This window comes from Montipora foliosa, chromosome 1 (genome assembly GCF_036669935.1).
Source record: "Montipora foliosa isolate CH-2021 chromosome 1, ASM3666993v2, whole genome shotgun sequence".
Classification (NCBI taxonomy): domain Eukaryota; kingdom Metazoa; phylum Cnidaria; class Anthozoa; order Scleractinia; family Acroporidae; genus Montipora; species Montipora foliosa.
In genome coordinates this window covers 39,882,107-39,903,142 of record NC_090869.1, presented here as the reverse complement: position 1 = coordinate 39,903,142, position 21,036 = coordinate 39,882,107, and the positions used below count along the sequence as shown (strand labels likewise).

General features: G+C 38.8%; 1 protein-coding gene and 1 pseudogene across 6 annotated transcripts in view; both read right to left on the bottom strand.

Moving 5' to 3' along the window:
* The window catches only part of LOC137998109 (centrosomal protein of 72 kDa-like), a 40,547-nt gene extending 36,214 nt beyond the window's left edge, over positions 1–4,333 (bottom strand). For 3 of the 6 annotated variants that reach the window (XM_068844530.1, XM_068844541.1, XM_068844552.1), the window contains exon 1: positions 4,255–4,333. In XM_068844530.1, coding sequence (XP_068700631.1) covers positions 4,255–4,330 — 76 coding nt within the window. In that variant the 5' untranslated portion in view covers positions 4,331–4,333. Of the gene's footprint in view, positions 1–660; positions 759–4,254 lie in introns of those variants that run through there. The other 3 variants (XM_068844569.1, XM_068844561.1, XM_068844536.1) reach the window with 3 other exon arrangements.
* A 983-nt stretch (positions 4,334–5,316) lies between these two features.
* On the bottom strand, positions 5,317–18,986 carry LOC137968348 (uncharacterized; annotated as a pseudogene).
* Between the last annotated feature and the right edge of the window lie 2,050 nt (positions 18,987–21,036).

The window sequence follows — 21,036 nt, the reverse complement described above, 5'->3', positions numbered from 1 at the left end:
CATATGTTCTCCAGTTTTCCCAAAAAGGTCATAATTATTGTAAGAAACCTTACCTGTTCCTTCAGTGTTCACTCAGTACGTGTAGTAATGTATTGAAAAATTTAGCTGCCTAGGTGGGAGGTTGACAAAATGTAACATGAAAATTATGTGCACCCTGGAAGCAGAGCCTCTCTAAAGCTCACCAGAGGGTTAAGTCAGTCATTTTGTTCCAAGTCAGTTCATTCCAAGCTACATGTACTGTGAGATCATTCCATAAAATAGTCAGATCGTTCCAAGATACAGTTAGAACATTTCACAAATACTCAGATAGTTTGACTCCTAAACCCAAACTACCAATGTTTGATTTGATAGCGCTTTCTTAATACAATTGTACTGTAAGATCAGATTAGAAATTTTAAAAAAGTGCTCCTGCAATTTTGCCACAAAACACAAGTTAGCATATGTTATGTTTTCAGCAGTTTCAGCGGTTTAAAAAACCCGAAATATGAACCTGCAATTGATACAAGAAGTACAATGTACTCTTGGAGGACACGCAAGACATTCCATGTCCCAGTTTACCAAAACCTGAGAATATTGCCAGCGTAACCAACAGACACCACCAGTGGCTGAGGCCAAAAGATCCCACAGACTCAACTTTTGACTTTGATGAAAACCACATACCCGATGGTTTCCTGCGTGAGACATTGCAGTTCAGAACTGGAGACATCTGATGTTCGCGACCAACCAGCAGCTAGAGACCCTTGCCCGAACAAAGTTGTAGTACATTGTACATCGACGCTGCCTTTAAGCCTTGCCATTATCCCATCAGCCACCTGTTAACAATTAATGGCTCAGTGGTTCAAGTAACTTGGATTTTGAGAAGGAAGTCTGGGCAGCCCTGAGGACAATTACTGTACATGTACATTGTATTCTGCATGCCAAACTTCAAGGATGTATACATGTACATTTCATTGGACACAGGCTCTATGGAGAAAAGTAATAAATAACTTATACCTTAAAATGTACATGTATATCACACTTACATGTACAGTGTATACTTTGCTTGATCCACTAAACATACAATCATACCTAGCAAGCACAAAACATGTAGAAACAGCGAAAATCTATCTATCAATCACAAATCTTGTCAGCAATGTGAAATTTTTAGCTCATTAGTCACACCAATTACAGGTTTTCGTGTGAAATGACCATGAATTATTACTCTAACCACTGTGTCAGAGTTCACGCTGGATTTTGTACATAAAATTCCAGAAGTATTCAAGGAGTTTTCAAGAACAAGAAATTGCGTTTTTAAGGAATCTTTGTAAGAAGATATCCTTGCCATACATGTACATCATGTTGCAGTGTTTTCTTTGCTGAAAAAGCCTACCTTGATATTCTTTCCCACGTCCTGCGAGTTAAGTGAACACACGGACATTCTATATTTTTTGCATTTAATCTTTCCCCAATAGTAAAATTTGGGCTCAATTTTTGAAATGTTTCTTTTAACCTCGCATGGTGCAATCTCAACAATTTTCACCCAAGCAAAAATTCAAGGAGTTTACTAGCAGTTTCCCACCAAATCCTTTTTTTTCAAGGGCTTTTCAAGTGCCCTTGAAGTCCAATTAAAATTCCAGGGCTTTTCAAGAACTTCAAGGAGTAGCATGAACCCTGCTGTGTGTATGCTAAATAAGTATTGCTAAATAAGTATATTTTTCCCCGGGGGGGGGGGGGGGGGGATGGAGGACTCTCATATGGAACAGACGGGGATGCTCGTCGGAAATTTTGAATTTTAGCATGGCTCTAGCTTTTTGTGACCCCTAAAGGAGACCAATCTGTGCGTCGCTTAAACAAATTTTGACCCCTAAAAGAGACTGCTTAAAAACACACAAATATCACATGCAATGAGTTTTGATGATATAAAGACATAATCATCGAATGCTTTTATCTAAAAGTAGTTTTTAAAAGCATTGTCTTTAAAAGCAAATCTTCTGTTTCTCTTCGTGTAATTCTTTATTTCTTTGTGGAACCCTAAACAAGACCTTGGGGGCTTAAAATATTGGCGCTTTGCCCGGAACACCCTAAGGGAGACCAATATCCAAAATTTACATCCCTAAGCGAGACGACGAGCATCCCCGTCTGTATCATATGGGAGTCCCCCCCCCCCCCCTTCCCAGGTTTTTTACATGTTTCCCAGGTGCTGGAGCTTGACCTTCAGACCCTGTATCACTGCAATTGTGGTACTTACAGCTTTGTGCAGAAGATGATGGTGCTACCTTTCCTCCCAGCAAACGGGATTTGCACCATGTTCGAGTGTTTCCAGGGACAAGCATCAGAGCCACTTGCAGAATTTAGCAAGTACGCATCCAGCACCAGGATCAATGGAACCACCTGGACCCCTCCAATTGGACTGCCTTTAAGCAAGCTGTGCACTCAAACAGCAAAATCTAACCCTAACCATGCCATAAACTGCAGAGCATCTGGATGGGGCCAGCTGCCCCTGTACCCTCTTATTAAGTTCCTTCACAGGGAGGCCAGATTAACCTCTATCCAGATTCACCTCATGTCAGAGAAGAAGCTCAAGAGAATACAGCGTTGAGAGTACCGTAAGCTCTAGGAAATGATTTTTGACCTGTGGGATGAGTATGAAGCTAATGAAAGGTCAGCCAAGTGTTTGCTGAAAGCTTGCTCTTACCTCAACAGACCACGAGAAGACTGAGCACCAGAACATCACAAATTTCAAACAAAATGTCTCCTTTGGGAGCCACCAAATACAATAAAAGCAATGACCAACAAATCAAACATTACTAATTTTAATGTTTGTTTCTACTAACCAACGTGTAACTTGAATGGCACATAAAAGTAAGATTGTGCGCTAATTCAAATAAATTCGATCATGAAAGTTACAATGACTATTTGTGCAACAATTGATTGTATCTTGGAATGATCTGACTATTTTATGGAATAATCTGACCATACATGTAACTTGGAACAAACTGACGAAGTGTTGGCCTTCGTGGAGTGTGGATGTACATGTATATTTATGTGCTCTGTGCTCGGTATACTTGTGTATGGTCTTTATTATCCTTACTTATTTCGATAAGTTAAATTATTTTACTGATTGGTAACAATGCCACCTAAACGAAGCGACAAGAAAACAAAATAATGTTAACTCGGCTACAGACCAAGAACAAGATGACATATTGAACAACCCTGCACAAAGTGAAAATAGAAAGATGATTTCAAACTGGTTAGCTTTCAGTTATCGTAGTGCTTATCGACAGATATTACAGCTCAAGTGACTTCGCTGAATCATGAATAAATGGAGTAGCTGTGTAGTCACCTTCCACAGAACTTGAATGAACTATGAATAAATATCAACTTGAGTAGCCACGTGGACACATACATTGTAGCCACCCTCCAGAGAATTTGAGTGAATCATGAATAACTTACAACGGAGTAGCTGCGTAGACGCGTAGCCACCTTCCAGAGAACGTGAGTGAATATGATTAAATTACAACGGAGTAGCTGCGTAGATGCGTAGCCACCTTCCAGAGAACTTGAATATCGAATGAATTACGAATAAATGACAGCTCGAGTAGCCACGTAGACGTGCAGCCACCTTCCAGCAAATTTGAGTGAATTATTAGCTGCGTAGGCACGTAGCCCTCTTCCGGAGAACTTGAATGAATTATGAATAAATGACACCTCGAGTAGCCGCGTAGACGCCTTCCAGAGAATTTGAGTGAATTATGAATAAATTACAACGGAATAGCTGCGTAGACGCGTTGCCGGCAGCATCGTGTAGCTAGAGAGCGGAGTCTTCTGCAAAATTTGCTCCAAAACAATTTTTACTGTCTGTACAGGCTGAACAGTTGCGTTGTGTCGGTCATTCGAGAAATTAATTGCATATCTTGCTTTCCAACTTGGTGTAAGCTGTCTGATTTGCTAACTACATTTGAATTCTAAAATTCTTGTTGAAAACCCGGAGTTTGGGTTTAGGGGTCAAACTATCTGAGTATTTTGCGAAAGGATCTGACCGTAACTTGGAACGAACTGACTTGGAACGAACTGACCATGGAACGAAGTGACCGGATACCCTGTTAAGCTTATAGCAAACAAACTATTTTATTGACTCTGATCGATCGATCATGAAACTCCCTCGGAATGCAAGACAAAAATCGGCCGAACGGCCATCTTACATAACTCCGTGGATTAAATTGGGATCGGAAAAAGCAGCCAGTTCACGTAATCAGTGATTTGAAATAGTCTTACCTAGATTGTCATGCTTTAAGTTGACTCGTTCACGTATCCATTGCTCAGTGATTCTGAGCGCCATTTTTTTAAACATTTGGTCCCAGACTTCGAAAACGAACGACCTCGTTCCCAGACTTCGAAAAAACATCGTTCCCAGATTCTTTCCGGAGTTGGTTTGATTGGTTTGAGTAAGGCTCCAGCACTTGACTAACTTCGACGACATTGGGCATTGAGGGTCGCATTGAGGTTGTTTGGTAAGAAAATACCCTATCTTGGGGTGGTATCTTGGAGTTTCCACTGGCAAGTACGGTCTAAATGAACCGCAGGGGCGTCGCTACCCGTGCGCACGGAGGGGTAAGCAAAGCAAGAAGAACGACAAACATTACATGCATGTACTCGTGAGCGAGAGAATTTTCCGTTCGTTTACGAAGGAACCAGCTGTTGGTTGACATTTGATGGTCTCATATGCATGGCGACTGAGCTTGGTAATCTTGCTTGCAGACTTAATGTAGGTATGGCCTGGATATGGATATGTCAAGTTGTTTTTGTTGACAGTCGGAAGCTGCAGGTAAGGCGCAAGATCTTACACATGTACGTAGAAGGATGCTCAGATTGATTTTTTCCACTTCAGTTAAGCTTCCATAGTAAGCTTACACTGTAAGCTGGATGTAATATATTTCATGTTAGCATTATTTGGCTGCTTTCCCGGTTAGTTTCAAATTAAGCTTCGATTTTCGTTCCAAAATCGCCGTACACCAAACAGCTGTTTTAAATAATGGGACCTTAAGATCTACATGTATGTACCATTTTGGTATTCGTTCCACAGGCATTTTCTTATAAGTCAATCTCTGGTGCCTTTGAAGCTTCTGGTCGGACACAAGTCGAACCAGAAAGGCAACCAACGGCGCTTCCTTGTAGAGCAGCTATGAGGCAATACAGTGGTAACTAGGGCTTTCCTTTGGCGCGTCTGTTCAAGGCGTTGTGCCACCCTTCGAGGTCGTTGGTTGTCCTCACTGCTTCCATGAACATGCTCCAGGTGGTTGGTGGGAATATCTCACTTTTAATCCAATTGTCAGCGACCTATTCGACGAATTTCTTTAGAGAGTCAGTTGTGGCTCGTCACTGAAGTCGGTAAAATCTTGCTTCAATCTTCTCTGCTGGCAGGAAAGGCAGGGCCATCAACTGCTTTACGTAACTGTGTGTCCCGCGGTCATTTATGTATGCTTCTTGAAGACCTAACTCTTGAACCTTGTAGTTAAAGGAGAAGGTAGAAAAATGCATGTTAGAAAAAACAATAATTGTGGCGGTTGTACTCGCATTACTGGGAAAATTGGTAGTACATGTATCTGAAAATAATATTCCACAGAAATAACTCGAGAATAATTTGAGACTCAACTCATTGATGTTAAAGAGCATGCTTGCTATAGAAGTTTTGACACTTCAAACTCCATGATTTTCACCTATTCCAACAACCTTCAAAAAATGGCAAAAGTGTTGTTTGTTTCAATTGATCTGGGATCCGGGACCAAGAATGCATCATATTGACAAGCGCATAAAGTTGTACTCATCTTTCTCCACAAGGCTTGTGTGAAATGAAAGGAACATCCCATGAGCTCAACATGATGCAGAACCTGGCGGGTCGCACTCCACACCGCCTTTTCAAAATCTAAGGTTACCTTGTTGGCCCTTGGGTTGTTTGGAAGTGTGGATAATAGAGCTTGAAGGGCCGCTTTGTAATCACCTTTCTTCCTTCTGGACATTAGAACAAAAGCAAGTGGCACTTGCTTGGCATGGTCTTCCTTTTTGACGAATGTGTTAATGTTGAATAACTGTGTAAATGGGTGACGGTACAATTTGAATATGGCATCCATGTACGTGTGCATCTTCCTGAAAGAATTTATCGGGAACATGTTCCATTTCTAGGTCACGCTCCAGGCCTTTGGGGTCTTGAGGCCGCAACTGCTGGCAGAAGTGATTTGCAGTTTGTTATAGACCATCTACTGCAGTGCTCAACCTTAACCTTTTTGATCGCTTGCCCTGGGACTACTTGAACTGAAAATTTACTAGTCCTGAGTAAATCTCTGGTAGTCCTTCCTGATTGCAGCATGGCAATATTATTTGCAATATCTTTTCGCCATCTTTGTAAGTAACCCAAGGAAAAGTGTTTTTCCATTCAGGGTGGAAATGCCTGACTTCAATGGTTCGATCCTCTTAAGCATATGAAGATTTCCTGGTCACTTCATAGCTCTTGCTCTCTTTTGTCTCCAATGTCTTTTCTGCGTCTCCACTACCCTCTTTATGGCATTTGTTTGGATAATCTCTGTTGTTAGAACTAAAAAAATAGGCCTCTAATCTCTTCATGATAAGAACACGGGCAGTCGAGACAAAGGTCGATGGTGGGCTGGGAGTTCCTTTAGTTAGTGCCCAGTCTGAACCTCAGCTTTGTTTAGTCTTCTCACCTCAGTCCTCGCATTGGACTATCTGTTTTCGCGATCGAAACGTTGCGAGGAATGCATTGAAACAACATTTACAAGACGTGTATTTTGTTTTCACCTAATGTATTTAGTAGTACATGTACAATGTAAGACATGTATTTGATAGTACATGTAAGACACTGAAAAAAAATCCCAAAGTTCGGTATATTCTTTGAATCTCTGCTCACGTTTCTACACTCTTTGTTTACACCACTCGAGCTGGCTCTTTCACATTCCAGCATGCAAAACTGGTTCCACTAATGAGTCCCAAGTATCACTTTCGTCACGCTCGCGTGGTAACGCGTCGTGTTAGAAGAAAAAAAATGGTTTTCCGAGGAGAAATCAAGAAGAGAAAGGCTGAAGCTTTCAAACGCAACATTTTTCAGGCTAAACAAGTGAAAAGTGATTTTCCAACACGACGCGTTACCACGCCAAAGTGATACTTGGGACTCATTAGTGGAACCAGTTTTGCATGCTGGAATGTGAAAGAGCCAGCTCAAGTGGTGTAAACAAAGAGAGTGTAGAGTGTCTTAAAAAGCTTCAATTATGTCGGCGCTTACATGTATGCTTACATGTAATTACAGAATACAGGATTTAAAAAAAAATTCATCGACCAATTTTTCAGCTACATGTAGACCGCCAGATGTCCTGGGAACGAAGTTTGACAAAATTCTACAAAATGTAATGCTTTCCGTTGAAGTTTGTCAACGGCCATCAAAAGCAGTTTACATGTATATCATGAAATTTCACGGAGAGCTAGCTTGATAACTCTTAAAGACTTACATGACAAGCGATTCTTCTATATATTAAAAACAGCGCTTCTTTTGAAAGTTAATGTAAGAGTAACGGCAAATGGAGTATTTTAGGCGTAAAAATCGGCTTTTACGATTTTCTTCAAACTTCGTCAAATGTTAGACAAACACCTCAGGATTAATACCCTGCGTATCATTTCAAAAGTTTAGATCGAATAAAGCGTAAAATTGCTGCTAATCAAAAACCATGACGTCACTGTTTCATTGCCCTGGTAACCTAGAATGCCATCACAACTAAATTTTTACAAACTTCAAACTTCCTCTAGTACGTGGTTAAAGTTTCAAAGCTGTAGGTGCTTGCATATAAGAACTGTGGCCGTAATGGTATAGGCTAAATTTTATTGTAGGGAGCCTCCTTAAGTCTATGGTTACAGTATATGGAATTAATGTTTAAAGTGTCTCTGAAACTCTTATCCTCACTAAAGATAAACAGCAGTACCGGTATTTACAGTGTTTTACCCGATGGAAATTTCCACCAGAATTTCTGGAATTTTTTTGTAAATGGTAAAGAACCAACATAAGGAATTCTTACTGTTAAACGAACGAGTGGAAAGCAATTATTTGTTTAAAAGGTAATTACATGAAAGGCTGACAATAAATTAAAATTCTTTATTTCTTACCATTGCTGTGTTCACAGGAACTTGTGGAAACATGACTACTTTTGGGTTGATTTTCGAATGATGTGAAAACGTACAGAGCAAACTCAGAGTTCTGGGTTCAAATGCTTGTACATTGTGTACCTGTTCTCAACTTGGCGCATCAGTCTACTACCAAGTTTACCAAGCAATTTTACAATGATGTGGAGTCAATTACGTGAATTTTCAATTCAAGGTTCCTTCTTTACTTTTATACATGTAAGTCAGAGTACAGATGAATTTACAAACTTTACAGGATGGATACAATCCTTACCACTGACAAATGACAAGGCTCTTCCGGGAAATTTGAATAGTCATATTGACTACGTACATTTACTTTATGACTAGATAATGTTAACCCTGACTGCCAACTTGGCTTAGGACTGTACTGCATATAAAGGTGTGAAGTCCCTGTGAAGTCACCTCCTTTAGGACAAGGAGGCTCAAACCAGTTTTAACACTATCAACAAACTGTACTGTTTGAAAGGATTGAATCCACCAAATGTTTTCACTTTTTGTTGTGTAGATGCTTAAGAAGATGCACTCATTGATGTGACGTAATGGGTTACCATGGCAACATCTAAAAACAGCCCATGTTTTGTCTTTAAATGCATCCATCTCAAAAACGAAATCAGTGACCCCCCAATTTTTGGGGTCTTATGCTCATGCTTACAGACCCCTAAGTCAGAGGCAGATCTTGATTGTCAGTGGGTTTGTCACTTTGGGGACGAGATGACTCGTGACAGGTCTCCGAGAGTATAAATCGTCTGGCATGAGACTGGGTACTAGTAATTGTGAGTCATGGTGTTCAAGTGTCGGCCATTGCTTCCAGCGTGGTGTTGTTGTTGTGTATTTAAATCTGTGGTCGTTTTCCCTGTTTTGGGAAAATTTTGAAGAGTTTTCCGTCACCAATTAGCTGTAATTGTTCAAGTTATTTCTGTTTCGAAATTGCTCTGTCGTGCTGTTTCTGATTGGTTTTCATTCTTTCATTTCGAAAGGAGACTCGAATCCGGTGCGAGTTGCACCACATATCTCACAAGTCTCTCACAAGCCAGTATGTATCGGCTTGAACTATCGGTGTGGGTTACCCCTCAAACTGAAAGAGTTACATGTATTGTACTCTGAAAAATACTTGCATTGAATAAGAGTCTTGCACTCTCAAAGAATAGTATTTCGTACTCTTACTGTTGTCTAACAACAATCAAACAATACCGGTCAAGGATCGGCTCTCACAACAATTTTGTGAAAGCCAAGGATGCATTTTCATGTGTACGAGGGCGATTTTGGAATACGATGCTTATGATGTTTTACTTGCCAACATTAAAACAAGTTGTTGGACATTACAAGTCGTGTAATGAGGTGATGTTTTGGTTTACGCGAATGATGTGCTACATCCCAAACGACAATTATTGTAATCCCGTTAAGAGTTTAAAATTACTTCTAGAAGTGAATTTCTAAGAGACATATATCGACCAATGTTTGATGTCATGAACAAATTTCCAGTGAATGACTCACTGTGTTGTAATGAATACACAACAAATGTTGAAAACCATGCGTGGAACATCAGTGAAAAACAATTAATAGTCATTTGTTTGCACAGAACATCTTTTAGCACGATATAGATTACCGGTATTTCCAATAACCAAAATATTGTTCAAAGTAGAATTAGTCCACGAACTAATATCTTGTATTTGTTGGTATATACATGTAATAGCAGTAAGTGACATTGCTACACATTGCTTACCAGCAGTCACACCAAAGATTGCTTCATTTCCTTAACTAGAGTCAGCGGACACAGTGGTTGTTGGATCAATGATATCAAATATTGTAGAACCTGGATTTTCCTCCACATCATCACCTGTATTTTAGGTATTGCTAATGCTGTGTGTACCATCAATGTTTATTACTGCTACTCCAGTAGATGCTGCTAGTAACACTGTTGGATTCTCAGGATTCATTGGAGCATGTCTATACATGTAGGGTTTACTACAGTGTGGTAAATTGTTTTAATCAAATGGCTTTTCTCAGCACCACCACCTCCATGCAGTTATAAACAAATAAACAGGTTCAACATTTTGTGACTTCAAGCTATTGAGGTTTTCATTTTATTTCTAGTCCATGAAAGCACCCTGTTGTAAGCTTTGCGTTGCATTTTTAATTATTTAATGATCTAACTGATTGACGTAATTGGTCATCAGACATTCTTCTTGGCTGTTATACATTGTTATTGGTGATGGACTGTGATTTCCAGTAGTTTGGGAATTTGCACAGAGGTCTGAGGGTACTTGTTCATTGAACACCTTATCTACTGATGATTCATCTCAGAATTCTAGTTGAATTTCAGCATTCTCTTGATTATTTATAAGATCATATGAATGTATGACAGTGCCATTTTTGTTTCGTAGCCATTATAGTGCTTTTGTTACTAGTAAATACCGGTAGCTGAAAGAGATGATGTAGTGTACTGCACCAAAAGTTGTCTAAACTGTGCAAATGGCAATAAGAGAAAGATTAGTGGCAATTTAAGCATGGCCTGATCACCCCTATCATGAAAAAGAAAGATCTTGATCCTGAGCTTCTCTTCCCATTACAAACTTGTCTGTCTTATCGAAAACAAAAGAACATGTTGTATCTAATCAGCTACATCAGTATTTGCAAGTTAATGGACTCTTTGCTCGATTGCAGTCTGCCTACAGGCCTAACCACAGTACAGAAACAGCATTACTCCGTGTCCATAATGACATCAGCTTGGCGTTAGACAACAACAATGACGTCATCCTCGTTTTGCTGGACCTGAGCTCTGCTTTCGACATGGTTAATCATCAGATACTTCTCAATAGACTCCTTCTCCTTATCTAACCTACGGTCTGGCTGCCTGGGGCCAGGCATGCAAGACTCTTCTTAATAAAATTTTAATTCTTCAGAAAAGGGCTCTTCGCTTATTGTACTTCACAAACTGGCATGAACATGCAATTCCTTTATTTCTTGAAGCAAACGTGCTACCAATAACTTTTCTTTATTATGAATCGGTATCAACTTTAATGTATGATATCAATAATGGTAAAGCTCCAACAAACATGTTAAATTTATTTCAGAAAACGTCTAATATTCACTCATACAATACACGATCGTCTACATCTGGAAAATTCTTTGTTAAAAGTTCTATATTGGAAATACAAAACAATTCCTTCTCTTGACTTGGCGTAAAACTGTGGAATAAGATACCACGCTATATAACGGATCTTCCTAAAGAACCTTCAAACGAGTTCTTTGCAAATTGCTATTTGATATTTTAGAAAAGGAGGATGACTATATTCAAATCCCCATGATTATCCAAAAAGTAGGTACATAGATACACTTTTATTTATTTAATTTTGTAATCTGCAAGACTTGTTTTTAATTTGTTTAATTTAAGGATTAAATTATTGTTTCTTTAAGGTACTTATTTAAGTTGCTCGTGTATTTGTTTTGCCCCGCCTTGACTAACTTCTCAGCTATTTGCGGGGCAAACTATCCCAACTTTTATTTTAAAGTTGAGTTGAGTTGAGTTGACTTTAGATTTAGACTTAAGACAAAAATTGCTGCTTTAATCACCGGTTGATCTTAACTGCCGCAACGTTTAATGACTGTGTTTCTCTGCATTATAAAAAAAATTGAGTAGAAAGGTACAATGTAGTTGATTGCTGGGTATTCAAGCTTTTACAATCCACACTCTTGGAAATTTTCCAAATCACTCTCATAATCTTGTGAAGAAGCTCACAGGCTTGAGTTTAAATGAGAGTGGTAGAAAGGACATTTCTACTTTAACTAGTGCAAAAATTTTAACATGCTTGGTGGGCTAAAATATATTCTGTCAAGGTGCTTCGGATGTCCTCAGAATGTCTTCTCTCTATGCTCTGGTCTGTGCTTATAGTGGGTTCTTGGAAAGAGGAATTTGTTTCTTTCCACTCTAGATCTGCAGGATGCAGGATGCTTTTGTGAGGTGAATTAGAGAGCCAACTGGCATATCTACACGTTTTGAAAAGCGAGAGAACCTGCCCTTCCATCGCCCAAATGTGTCTTCAACAGTCATCCTTGCACGTCTCAGAGAATAATTAAAGACACGTTCAATCATAGGTGTTTTGCTGTTCTCGGGGTAAGATTTCATCAGCCAAGATAGTAAAGGGTACGCAAGATCGCCAACTAGAAAAGGAAAGATGTCCTGATCATGAATTTGCTTTGCCTTAATCCCTGGAAAAAGTTTGTTTTCCATACCCTTCTTGTAAAGGGATGAACTGGACAATACCCGAGCATTGTGTACTCTCCCTGGCCATCCAATCACCACATCTCTGAATAATTACAATCAATGACTGCTTGCATTATGATGCTATGGTATCCCATTCCATTAATGTAATCAGTGTGACTTTCTTCAGGTGCAAGAATAGGAATACATGTATGTGTGCCATCAAGGGCTCCGGCACACATTGGTATCCCCCATTTTTCTTCATAACCGACCATAACTTGTACTAGGTCATCATCCTGGGAAAGTTTATTGTTCCTGACAGTTTCTGGTTTACAGCCTTGGAAGCCTCTTTGATGCAGATGCACACAAAAGAAGTTGAAACACCAAAAAGATGTGCAATTCTAAATTCTGCCCTTGAGGCCAAGTAGTATAGGGTTAAAGCTAATTGGATTTCTGTAGAAATAGCCTCTCGCATAGAGGTATCCTGATGAGATATTTGACCACAACTTTCATTTTAAATGAACGTAAACGTTTCCTTACAAACTCGGAAATTTTGGTACCAAAGTTCCTCGGTGTAATATTTTTTTTACGATCTCAAACCAGGTGTTAGATCTTGGGTACTGCCAAACAATCTTCGATCAAGGTTTGTTTGTTGCCGCCAAAATTGCCTGGATGAGAAACAAGCTCTGACGTTTCTTAATAGCATAATGAGAAGAATAGGAGTTAGGTTTTTTTCTGATGACACTTCCATTAGACTTGTTGCACCATCTCTTAGTAAAGTAGTACCACAGTATGCCACAAACTTTGTTAACATCTGCCATCTTTGAAACGCCTGGCATACACGAGTAGCGTGGGTGAAGACTAGTTTTGCTGCTGACACCAGCATCGAGTTGCTTGGATTTTAGAGGTGCTGTTTCTTGATTAGGGAGTGCCTATCCAAAAACTTGTCCTGTAGTTGTCGAGGAAAAAATTTTTGTGTAAACAGAAAATATTCGTACCGAAAATCTGGGCATGGGTGCTAAAGTTAGGGGTGCCGTGCCTTAAATCTTTGTAATGAAACCGGGCTTTAGTCACTGAAATCATGGCATCTCAATAACATCAAAGGGTTCTTATTTCTGTAGTAAGCAATTTAATACAGTAACTGTAATCCATTTTGGAAAGTGACATTTTGAGGTAGAAAGTAAATTTGAAACCTACTTTGCAGAGTGAAAATTGGTGTCAAAAGTTAGTGTCTAGCCCTGCGATTGCTGATCATGTCACGGCAAACTTGCAGCAGGTCTTAGGTGGGTTCGGTTGTGTTAAACCAATTTGTGTTGCGTTTGCACAAGGAAAGAACGAGGGGTCACCTCTTTCAACACCTCTCTAAAGCTCCACTTTTCGCTGATCATCAGGTTTGCTGAATTGCCCAGGCACCAGCGGCCATAATACGCTTACGGGTCAGCTCTTCTTTGCAAATGTTCCTCACGCACCACAGGAACTGGGGGTGCAGACTGGCGCAACAAGGATTCAGATACTGGCAGGATCGACCTTGTTTGATGGCAAAGGAACCTCTGTGCTTAGCCGGGGAGTACATGTAGGTCATATGTGAGTCGATTTTGATGAGGGAGCTAAACCAGAGTACCCGAAGAAAAACCGTCGAGTCAGGTTGTGATCGACTGAAACTCAACCCACATGCAAGCCGGGGCCAGAGTTGAACCCCGGCTAGTAGTGGTGGGAGGCTGGATAGATAACACATACATACATACATCCCTTATTTGTTAACGCAGGTCAAATTATGGCAGCATAAAGCTGATGTGGACCAGCAATAAACATAAATCTAACTAATTAAAATACATTCGAGTTAAAAGTCCTCAATATATAACCTAAAACTACTAAAAATATTTAAAATTACTCGAATCTTTGTTCCCCACAGCAACAGAGAGAGAACGAAGTTTGCACTCAAATTTATGATAATCCTCAATATTTTTAACCCATTGAGGAATGTTGTTCCAAGTTATTGCTGACCTGTGTCTAAATGACTGCCTTCCAGTATTCGTGTTGGGACTCTCCATAGTAAGTTTTAAATTGTCTCTCATATTTCCGAAAATATGACTTTTCTTGATTATAGAACTAATTTTCTCAAGACAAACCCCAGAAAAAATTTTATGGGGTAGACACAGAAGCTTTAACTTATATAAATAACTAAAAGGTTTCCATGAAGATGGTAGCCCTGTTAGCGAGCCATTTCCAAATTTCCACTGCTAGGAACCTCAGGCAAGTCATTGACATATATACTAAATAGCCTAGGGCCCAGTATCGAGCCTTGGGGAACACCAAACCTAACTTCAGCTTCAGTTGATCTCTGACCCTTTATCTCCACATATTGTTTCCTCCCGGATAAATAGGCAACAATTAAGTTATAAAGGTTTCCCGATATCCCACTTGCTTGCAATTTGAAAGCCATTGTTTTATGGCATATCGAGTCAAATGCTTTTTTAAAGTCAATAAACAAAATTCCCACCGTTTTTTTTTTTTATCCAGCTCTTGTCTCCATGCTTCATGTCTCCACTAAGCCACCCTGACTCCATTAACATCTAGCTGTGGTGCTGTGCTCCGACATCAAACATGGACTGTATAGCGGCAGCCAGAGGCGCCTTTGTATGCTTTCAGCCCGATATCGTGAGCTGTGCCCTTCGCAATTCAGTCCTAAATACTGCAAGTAAAGAGTGATTAGCACTGCCAATTATTAATTATTATTTTACTCTGAGGTGGGGTGTTTCAATGCTCTAAAGGGCTTGTTAGCAGATCAACCTTTTTAAGGTCTCAGTAAAGGAAAATGACAGCACCTACATCTTTTCTTATTGCATTCTAAGAATGTATTGAAGGTTTTCAACCAATCACAATGCAAATAAATTTGAATTTGCCGTAGATGGTACATATGCATGTCATTAGTCTCCTTTGTTACTGTTACATGGAAACTGAAAGGAAAGTGTCCAAACTTTCAAAATTTAATGAAAATTCAATACTAACATCTGCAGCTGAGTGATTGTCTGAATAATGAATATTTGCTTTAAGGAAAAATATGGAATTTTGAGGATAATCTCTCAGCCAAGGACATTAACAGCCAAAATACCAGCAAGCCAGGAAGAGATTAATTTTTTTTATAGTCCTCCCATTAATTTTCATAGTGAGTAAAAATCACTCATGAAAAGCTGTTTTCGATGTGATGGCGAATTCTCATGATCGACGTAAGCAAGTACGTTTGATTGGTTTCTACCTTGATTGGACGAAAACTTGACAAGATGTCATGTAAAATAAAATCTTGCAAAGCAGTCCCTGTTGGTTTTGTGAGTCTCAGGAAAAAATCAAACATGAAACTCAGAATGTGCAAAGTCTACAGCACTTGAAGAAGTCAGTTGTAAGGTGGACTGTTGCTAAAGTTGGACGAGAACGGTTGGTTTATTTTAGAATTAGTAAACACAGTGTATTGATTGTGTTTTCCAATAACACGCACGTGTAATGTAACTACAACATTTCCATTTTATTACGAAGACGTTGAATGTCGTGTACATATTTAACGCAGTGCAGAGAAGACATGTTGCCACTGAAAGACTATCACAATTAAACATAATTAGACATTATAACTGAATGCAACAATAAGTGGCCTTTTATATAATTTCTCTTCTTTATCACCCAGTATTGAAAAGATGTAACTAGGCCTATAACGCGAAATCAACTGACAATAAACCCGTACGCATTTTACAGCTATAGTCTGGAAGTTAACTATAACCCTGAAAAAAACTATAGCAGGGTCCTAAATTTGCTATCACAGAGTTGACAAATCAAGATTCTTCGATATCTCAGACCTCCTGCTCGGTTAATAAGGGCAATGTTTTAGGCAAACACCTAAAAGGAAATGCCAGTAAGACTTCTGGTCTGCAATGCAGCCTTAACTCTGAAAAACTAATTAACTTCAACTTTATGTCAATATTTATAAGTCAGCATACTCTTCCTGGACCACCATCAGTGGCAAGTCAAGTTAATGCTTAACTTAAACAACAACAGGGCTGACTGGTCAAATAACAGATAGCCAGTGTAAGCCAAAACACAAACCAAATTTTGGAGCTGGTATGGACAGGTAACTCTGAAGCACCAAAATAATCATCTTTCGTTTCTCGTTACTCCTTCCTATAAATTTGGTTCTCAATGCATTTTTCATTAAAGATTCCCAATAGCTGATTTTCTATTTTGAGCACCAAAAACTATGAGAATTATATCAATGGTGCAGAAGTACTTTCAATCTACAAAAACTACAAATGAAACTTCTGTTAGAGTGCCAACTGCTTTCCCTGGGTAATTTCTGGTGAAATACCATGCAACCTCATTTGCTTCCCCATAAATAAAATCTGTTCCACTGTTTGTATCAGCATGGAAATGGGTATCTATAACCAAAACTTTTCCAGTACCATCACTTACAATTAAGACTGACTTTTTATGGCAAGTAAAAACAGCAAAATTCTGCCCCCTTTTTAAGGAAAACTGAGTAAGATTATGGCAGAAAGTGCAAGTAAAAGGATCACTTGAAGTTGATACCCAAACTGGCTTTGTTTCTGAAATGTGCATAAAATCTTTCTCTTGGTTTTTTTGAAATATTTTACCCACATCAAGAACAACAAGAACTACGCCTGGCTTATCAACATATCTATCATAAATATTACATACCGCGCACCAGAGGCTCAGTTGTTTGAGCATCGGGCTGCCATGCAGGAGCTCGTGAGCTTGATTCCGGCCAGACCAACCCTCACGTCTTAAAATAACTGAGGAGAAAGTGCTGCCTTTGTAATTACACCCGCAAGTGGTTAGACTTTCAAGGCTTCTCGGATAAGGACTATAAACCCTAGGCCCTGTCTCACAACCTTTCAATGTTCATAACCTCTGTGGGACGTTAAAGATCCCACACACTAGTCGAAAAGAGTAGGGCGTGTAGTTCCCGGTGTTGTGGTCTGGCCTTTCCTTCAGCAATGCGATGGGCTTGGCATAATCTTCTGAATGGACTACTGATCGATGAGACCACATAACAGCAAAACAGACAGAAGTCAAATTGAAGGAGTCCAAGTGCTGAAACTGGTAAACTAAACTACTATTCCGTTCAGAAATCGTTTCTGCTATAGCAGAATACCACTTGTCACAAAGCCTTCCACAATGTGGCAATAATAGTTTACATGATTTTGATGCAATTTCAGCAAGTAATACGGCGCTAATCGTACATGCAGTACTTCCTCTTCTTCCTCCTAGTTTTCCTTGGCTTAACTGTTCCCTGGTAGTCGAAATAAGAACTAAAAAGTAAAGTCCTATTTCAGCCACTCTTTTATTTCTGATTGAATGTCCTTATCAGAAGAAACAGTGATATCATTGAATGTCTAACTCATTAACAACTACATAATCCTTGTCAATAAGTTCTTGAACAAGCAAATTTGTTACTGATGGCTTGGATTTTCCTCTGATCCCAGCAACTTTAAGATATCTGCAAGCTGGCAGGATGTGCTTGTAGTTTTACATCTTTCAATTTTGTTTCTTTAAATACTGCCATTGTGATGACTTCAGCACTTTTAACTGAGAGCTTATTGCGTGAGCTCTGATCCACTGAAAATAACAATGCAAGAAATGACCGGAACGTAGGTAATCTCTCATAATTTTATGGAAAAATTTGGTTAACTTTAAGTATGGATATATATGCTGGGTAATCATTAATTAACACAAATACTTAAAAAGAAACAAATAAATAGCCATTGCAGGCACATAATTTATTTGCCAAATATTATTTATTATGTCATTATGCTTTTACAATATTCACTCTTACCATTTGTGCCTGATCCTTCTTCAGTCTTCAGAGTCATCGTCGACTTGGAATCTACAGTACTAGTGTTGTCCCAATCATCTGACTCATGATCACTTTTCTTTCTTTTCAGCTGTGAGCAAGGTGGACTTCCCTCGCTCTCACTTTCGCTTGACTTCCTTTTATCCTAAACATAAGTTTTTAATACTGTAAGAGCACAACTCAGCAAAAAAATACACAGGAAAAAATGGGTTGATGTTCAGAAGGGTCCTTTGCTTAAATATACTACCTCATAATTGTGTGCGAGGGTGACCATCGTCCTCCTTTCATTTAGCACTGACATTGTGTGACCAGATACCCTCTGTAATTAAATGCAAAATACAAGTTTCAAACATAGTTATAAATTTGTGAAAACAACATAACTAGCTACAATTTACCATCTCCAAAGTTAACTTCTTCCAGTTTGCATAAACCAGCCAGTTGCTTAACCAACTTTTCCAGTCTGTTTTTTGCCTCTGGATTGCTTCTAAATGTTGGTATACTATTACCAGGGAACTCATTTTCTGTAGCTCTACGGATGCGTGTTCATCTGATGATGATGATGATGATGATGATGCTGATAATAACAACAATGAGAAATTGTGAAGGTGGAATTTGAAACAGTAATAAATTTCAGTAGCATTAATTCTCAAGGCAAGAAGAATTCACCTTTATCACTTGGCGGCCATTTTGGAGTCCGTGGGGAACAAAGGCTTTGTCTTTGCATTGTCTTTGTCGTCCAGCCTTGGACATTGAGTGATATGGGTCTATTGCATAATGATAACTAGCAGTGTCAAAGTACCGTGGAAAGAGCAAGAAGATAAATATTTTTAAAAATATTACCACATACTAGCTTCAAGTACTGTGAGTTCCATTTTTTTTTAATTTTATTTTTATTTTATTTTTATTTTTTATTTTTTTTTACTTTTTTTTATATTTTTTTATATTATTTTTTTATTATAAGTACTTTATTTACCAAACAAAAGTACGTTACAATACTTACTTACAATTGTGCACTTAGATAAATGTTCCTGTATTGGCCATTAAAATGTTTCTATCGATTACACATATTAAAACTAATGTATTACATTAATATACATATAAGGCTGATAGGAGGGTGGCACTATCATGTCAAACTTCTATTTCAAGCTGCATAATAAATTTAGATATAAATTCAGAGGTGTCTGTTTTCTTTTGCATTGATTTACATCCATAGTGGTACTGCTTTACATATAACAGAAGAAGACACAAATCCTTGGTTTGCTTATTGGAGAGATTGAAAGCTGGGCAAAAGTTATTGGACAAAGAATTGAGTCAACTTTATCTTCGCTCATACATACTGATCAAACAGGCTTTGTTGAAGGTAGATTCATTGGACAAAATGTCCGTCTTTTGAATGACATCATAGAATACGCAGATGCTAAAAAACTCCCAGGTGTCCTTCTATTCATTGACTTTCGAAAGGCTTTTGACACTATTGAGTGGAATTTTATTCACAAGTGTATTGAACTATACAACTTTGGTCCAAATATCAGGAAATGGATATCCATTCTTTACAACAATGTTGAAAGTGGCGTGCTGAATGCTGGATTTATGACCAACTATCTCACGGTGATGCCCTCTGAGCCCTCTCTTGTTTGTTTTATCAGTGGAATTGTTAGCCCTCAAAATACGCCAAGATGAACTCTGCAGGGGCATCCCCCTTCCGGATGGACAAAATGCCAAGGTCTCACAGTTCGCGGATGATACAACCCTAATTCTTGAAGATACCATATCTCTTAGAAAGGCTATGAATATAGTTAACTCTTTTGGAGCTTTGTCTGGGTTGCAACTAAATAAAAAGAAAACTAAAGCCATGTGGATTGGTTCGTCAAGCAAAAACAAGTCAATGCCTTTAGAATTCGAGTGCCCAAAAGAACCTATTAAATTTCTGGGTACCTTTCTCTCCCACGACGCAGTTAGCAATAACAAAAATAATTTTTTTATTAAAATAAGGAAAATGGTTCAATATATCCTACTGTGAGTTCCATGTACAGTGGACCAGACAGGTCTGATTTATCTCAACCCTAAGCAGAAGGATGACCCCAAGAAAAGAATTTAAGTCAAGTGGTAGCTTGGCGTTGTGAAATGTTTCTTCTTAATGTTTTGCTGGCAAATTTTCTGATCTATCACAGTAATAGTCCATATATCATGCTTACACTGTAAGGTAATTTGACTTTGTAGCGGGATCAAGGGATTTTATATCTGGAAGTGTTAGTTTTCCTTTTCATTTGCCATCCAGCTGTCTATCTGCCACGGGAGTATGTGCATTTACAGAAGCTCTTTTTGTGACTATTAGAAGAAAATGGAAAATGTGAGGACATCAACAGTTTAAGCTATACAAGTATGAAATTCAGTTGCATGTTGAAGGCCATAATCAAATTAAAAAGAGGTTTTTAAAAATATATGCTCTGGGGTAATCACTTTCAGCGACCATGGACTATGGACTACGGTTGGACGTAAGCTTTCTTGCTTTGTAGTAATGGGCAGAGTACACAATGAGTGGCGCAAAAATACGAAGTTAAGATCGCACACTACACACACCAGACTACGAACGAGTGCTTGGTGTAAAAACACTGCCGCTTGTCTCTGTTTTTGCTATTTTGCGCCCAAAATGTCTTTTGTTAAGGTTCAAAATGCTCTGGTTTACTCATTAGCGGATGCAATTATAGATGAAGAGGAATTTGTAATTTTGTTTGATGTGTGCAAGTCCTCAAATTCAGCATATCCATACTGGGAGTATGATGCTTTTTGTCTTGACTCG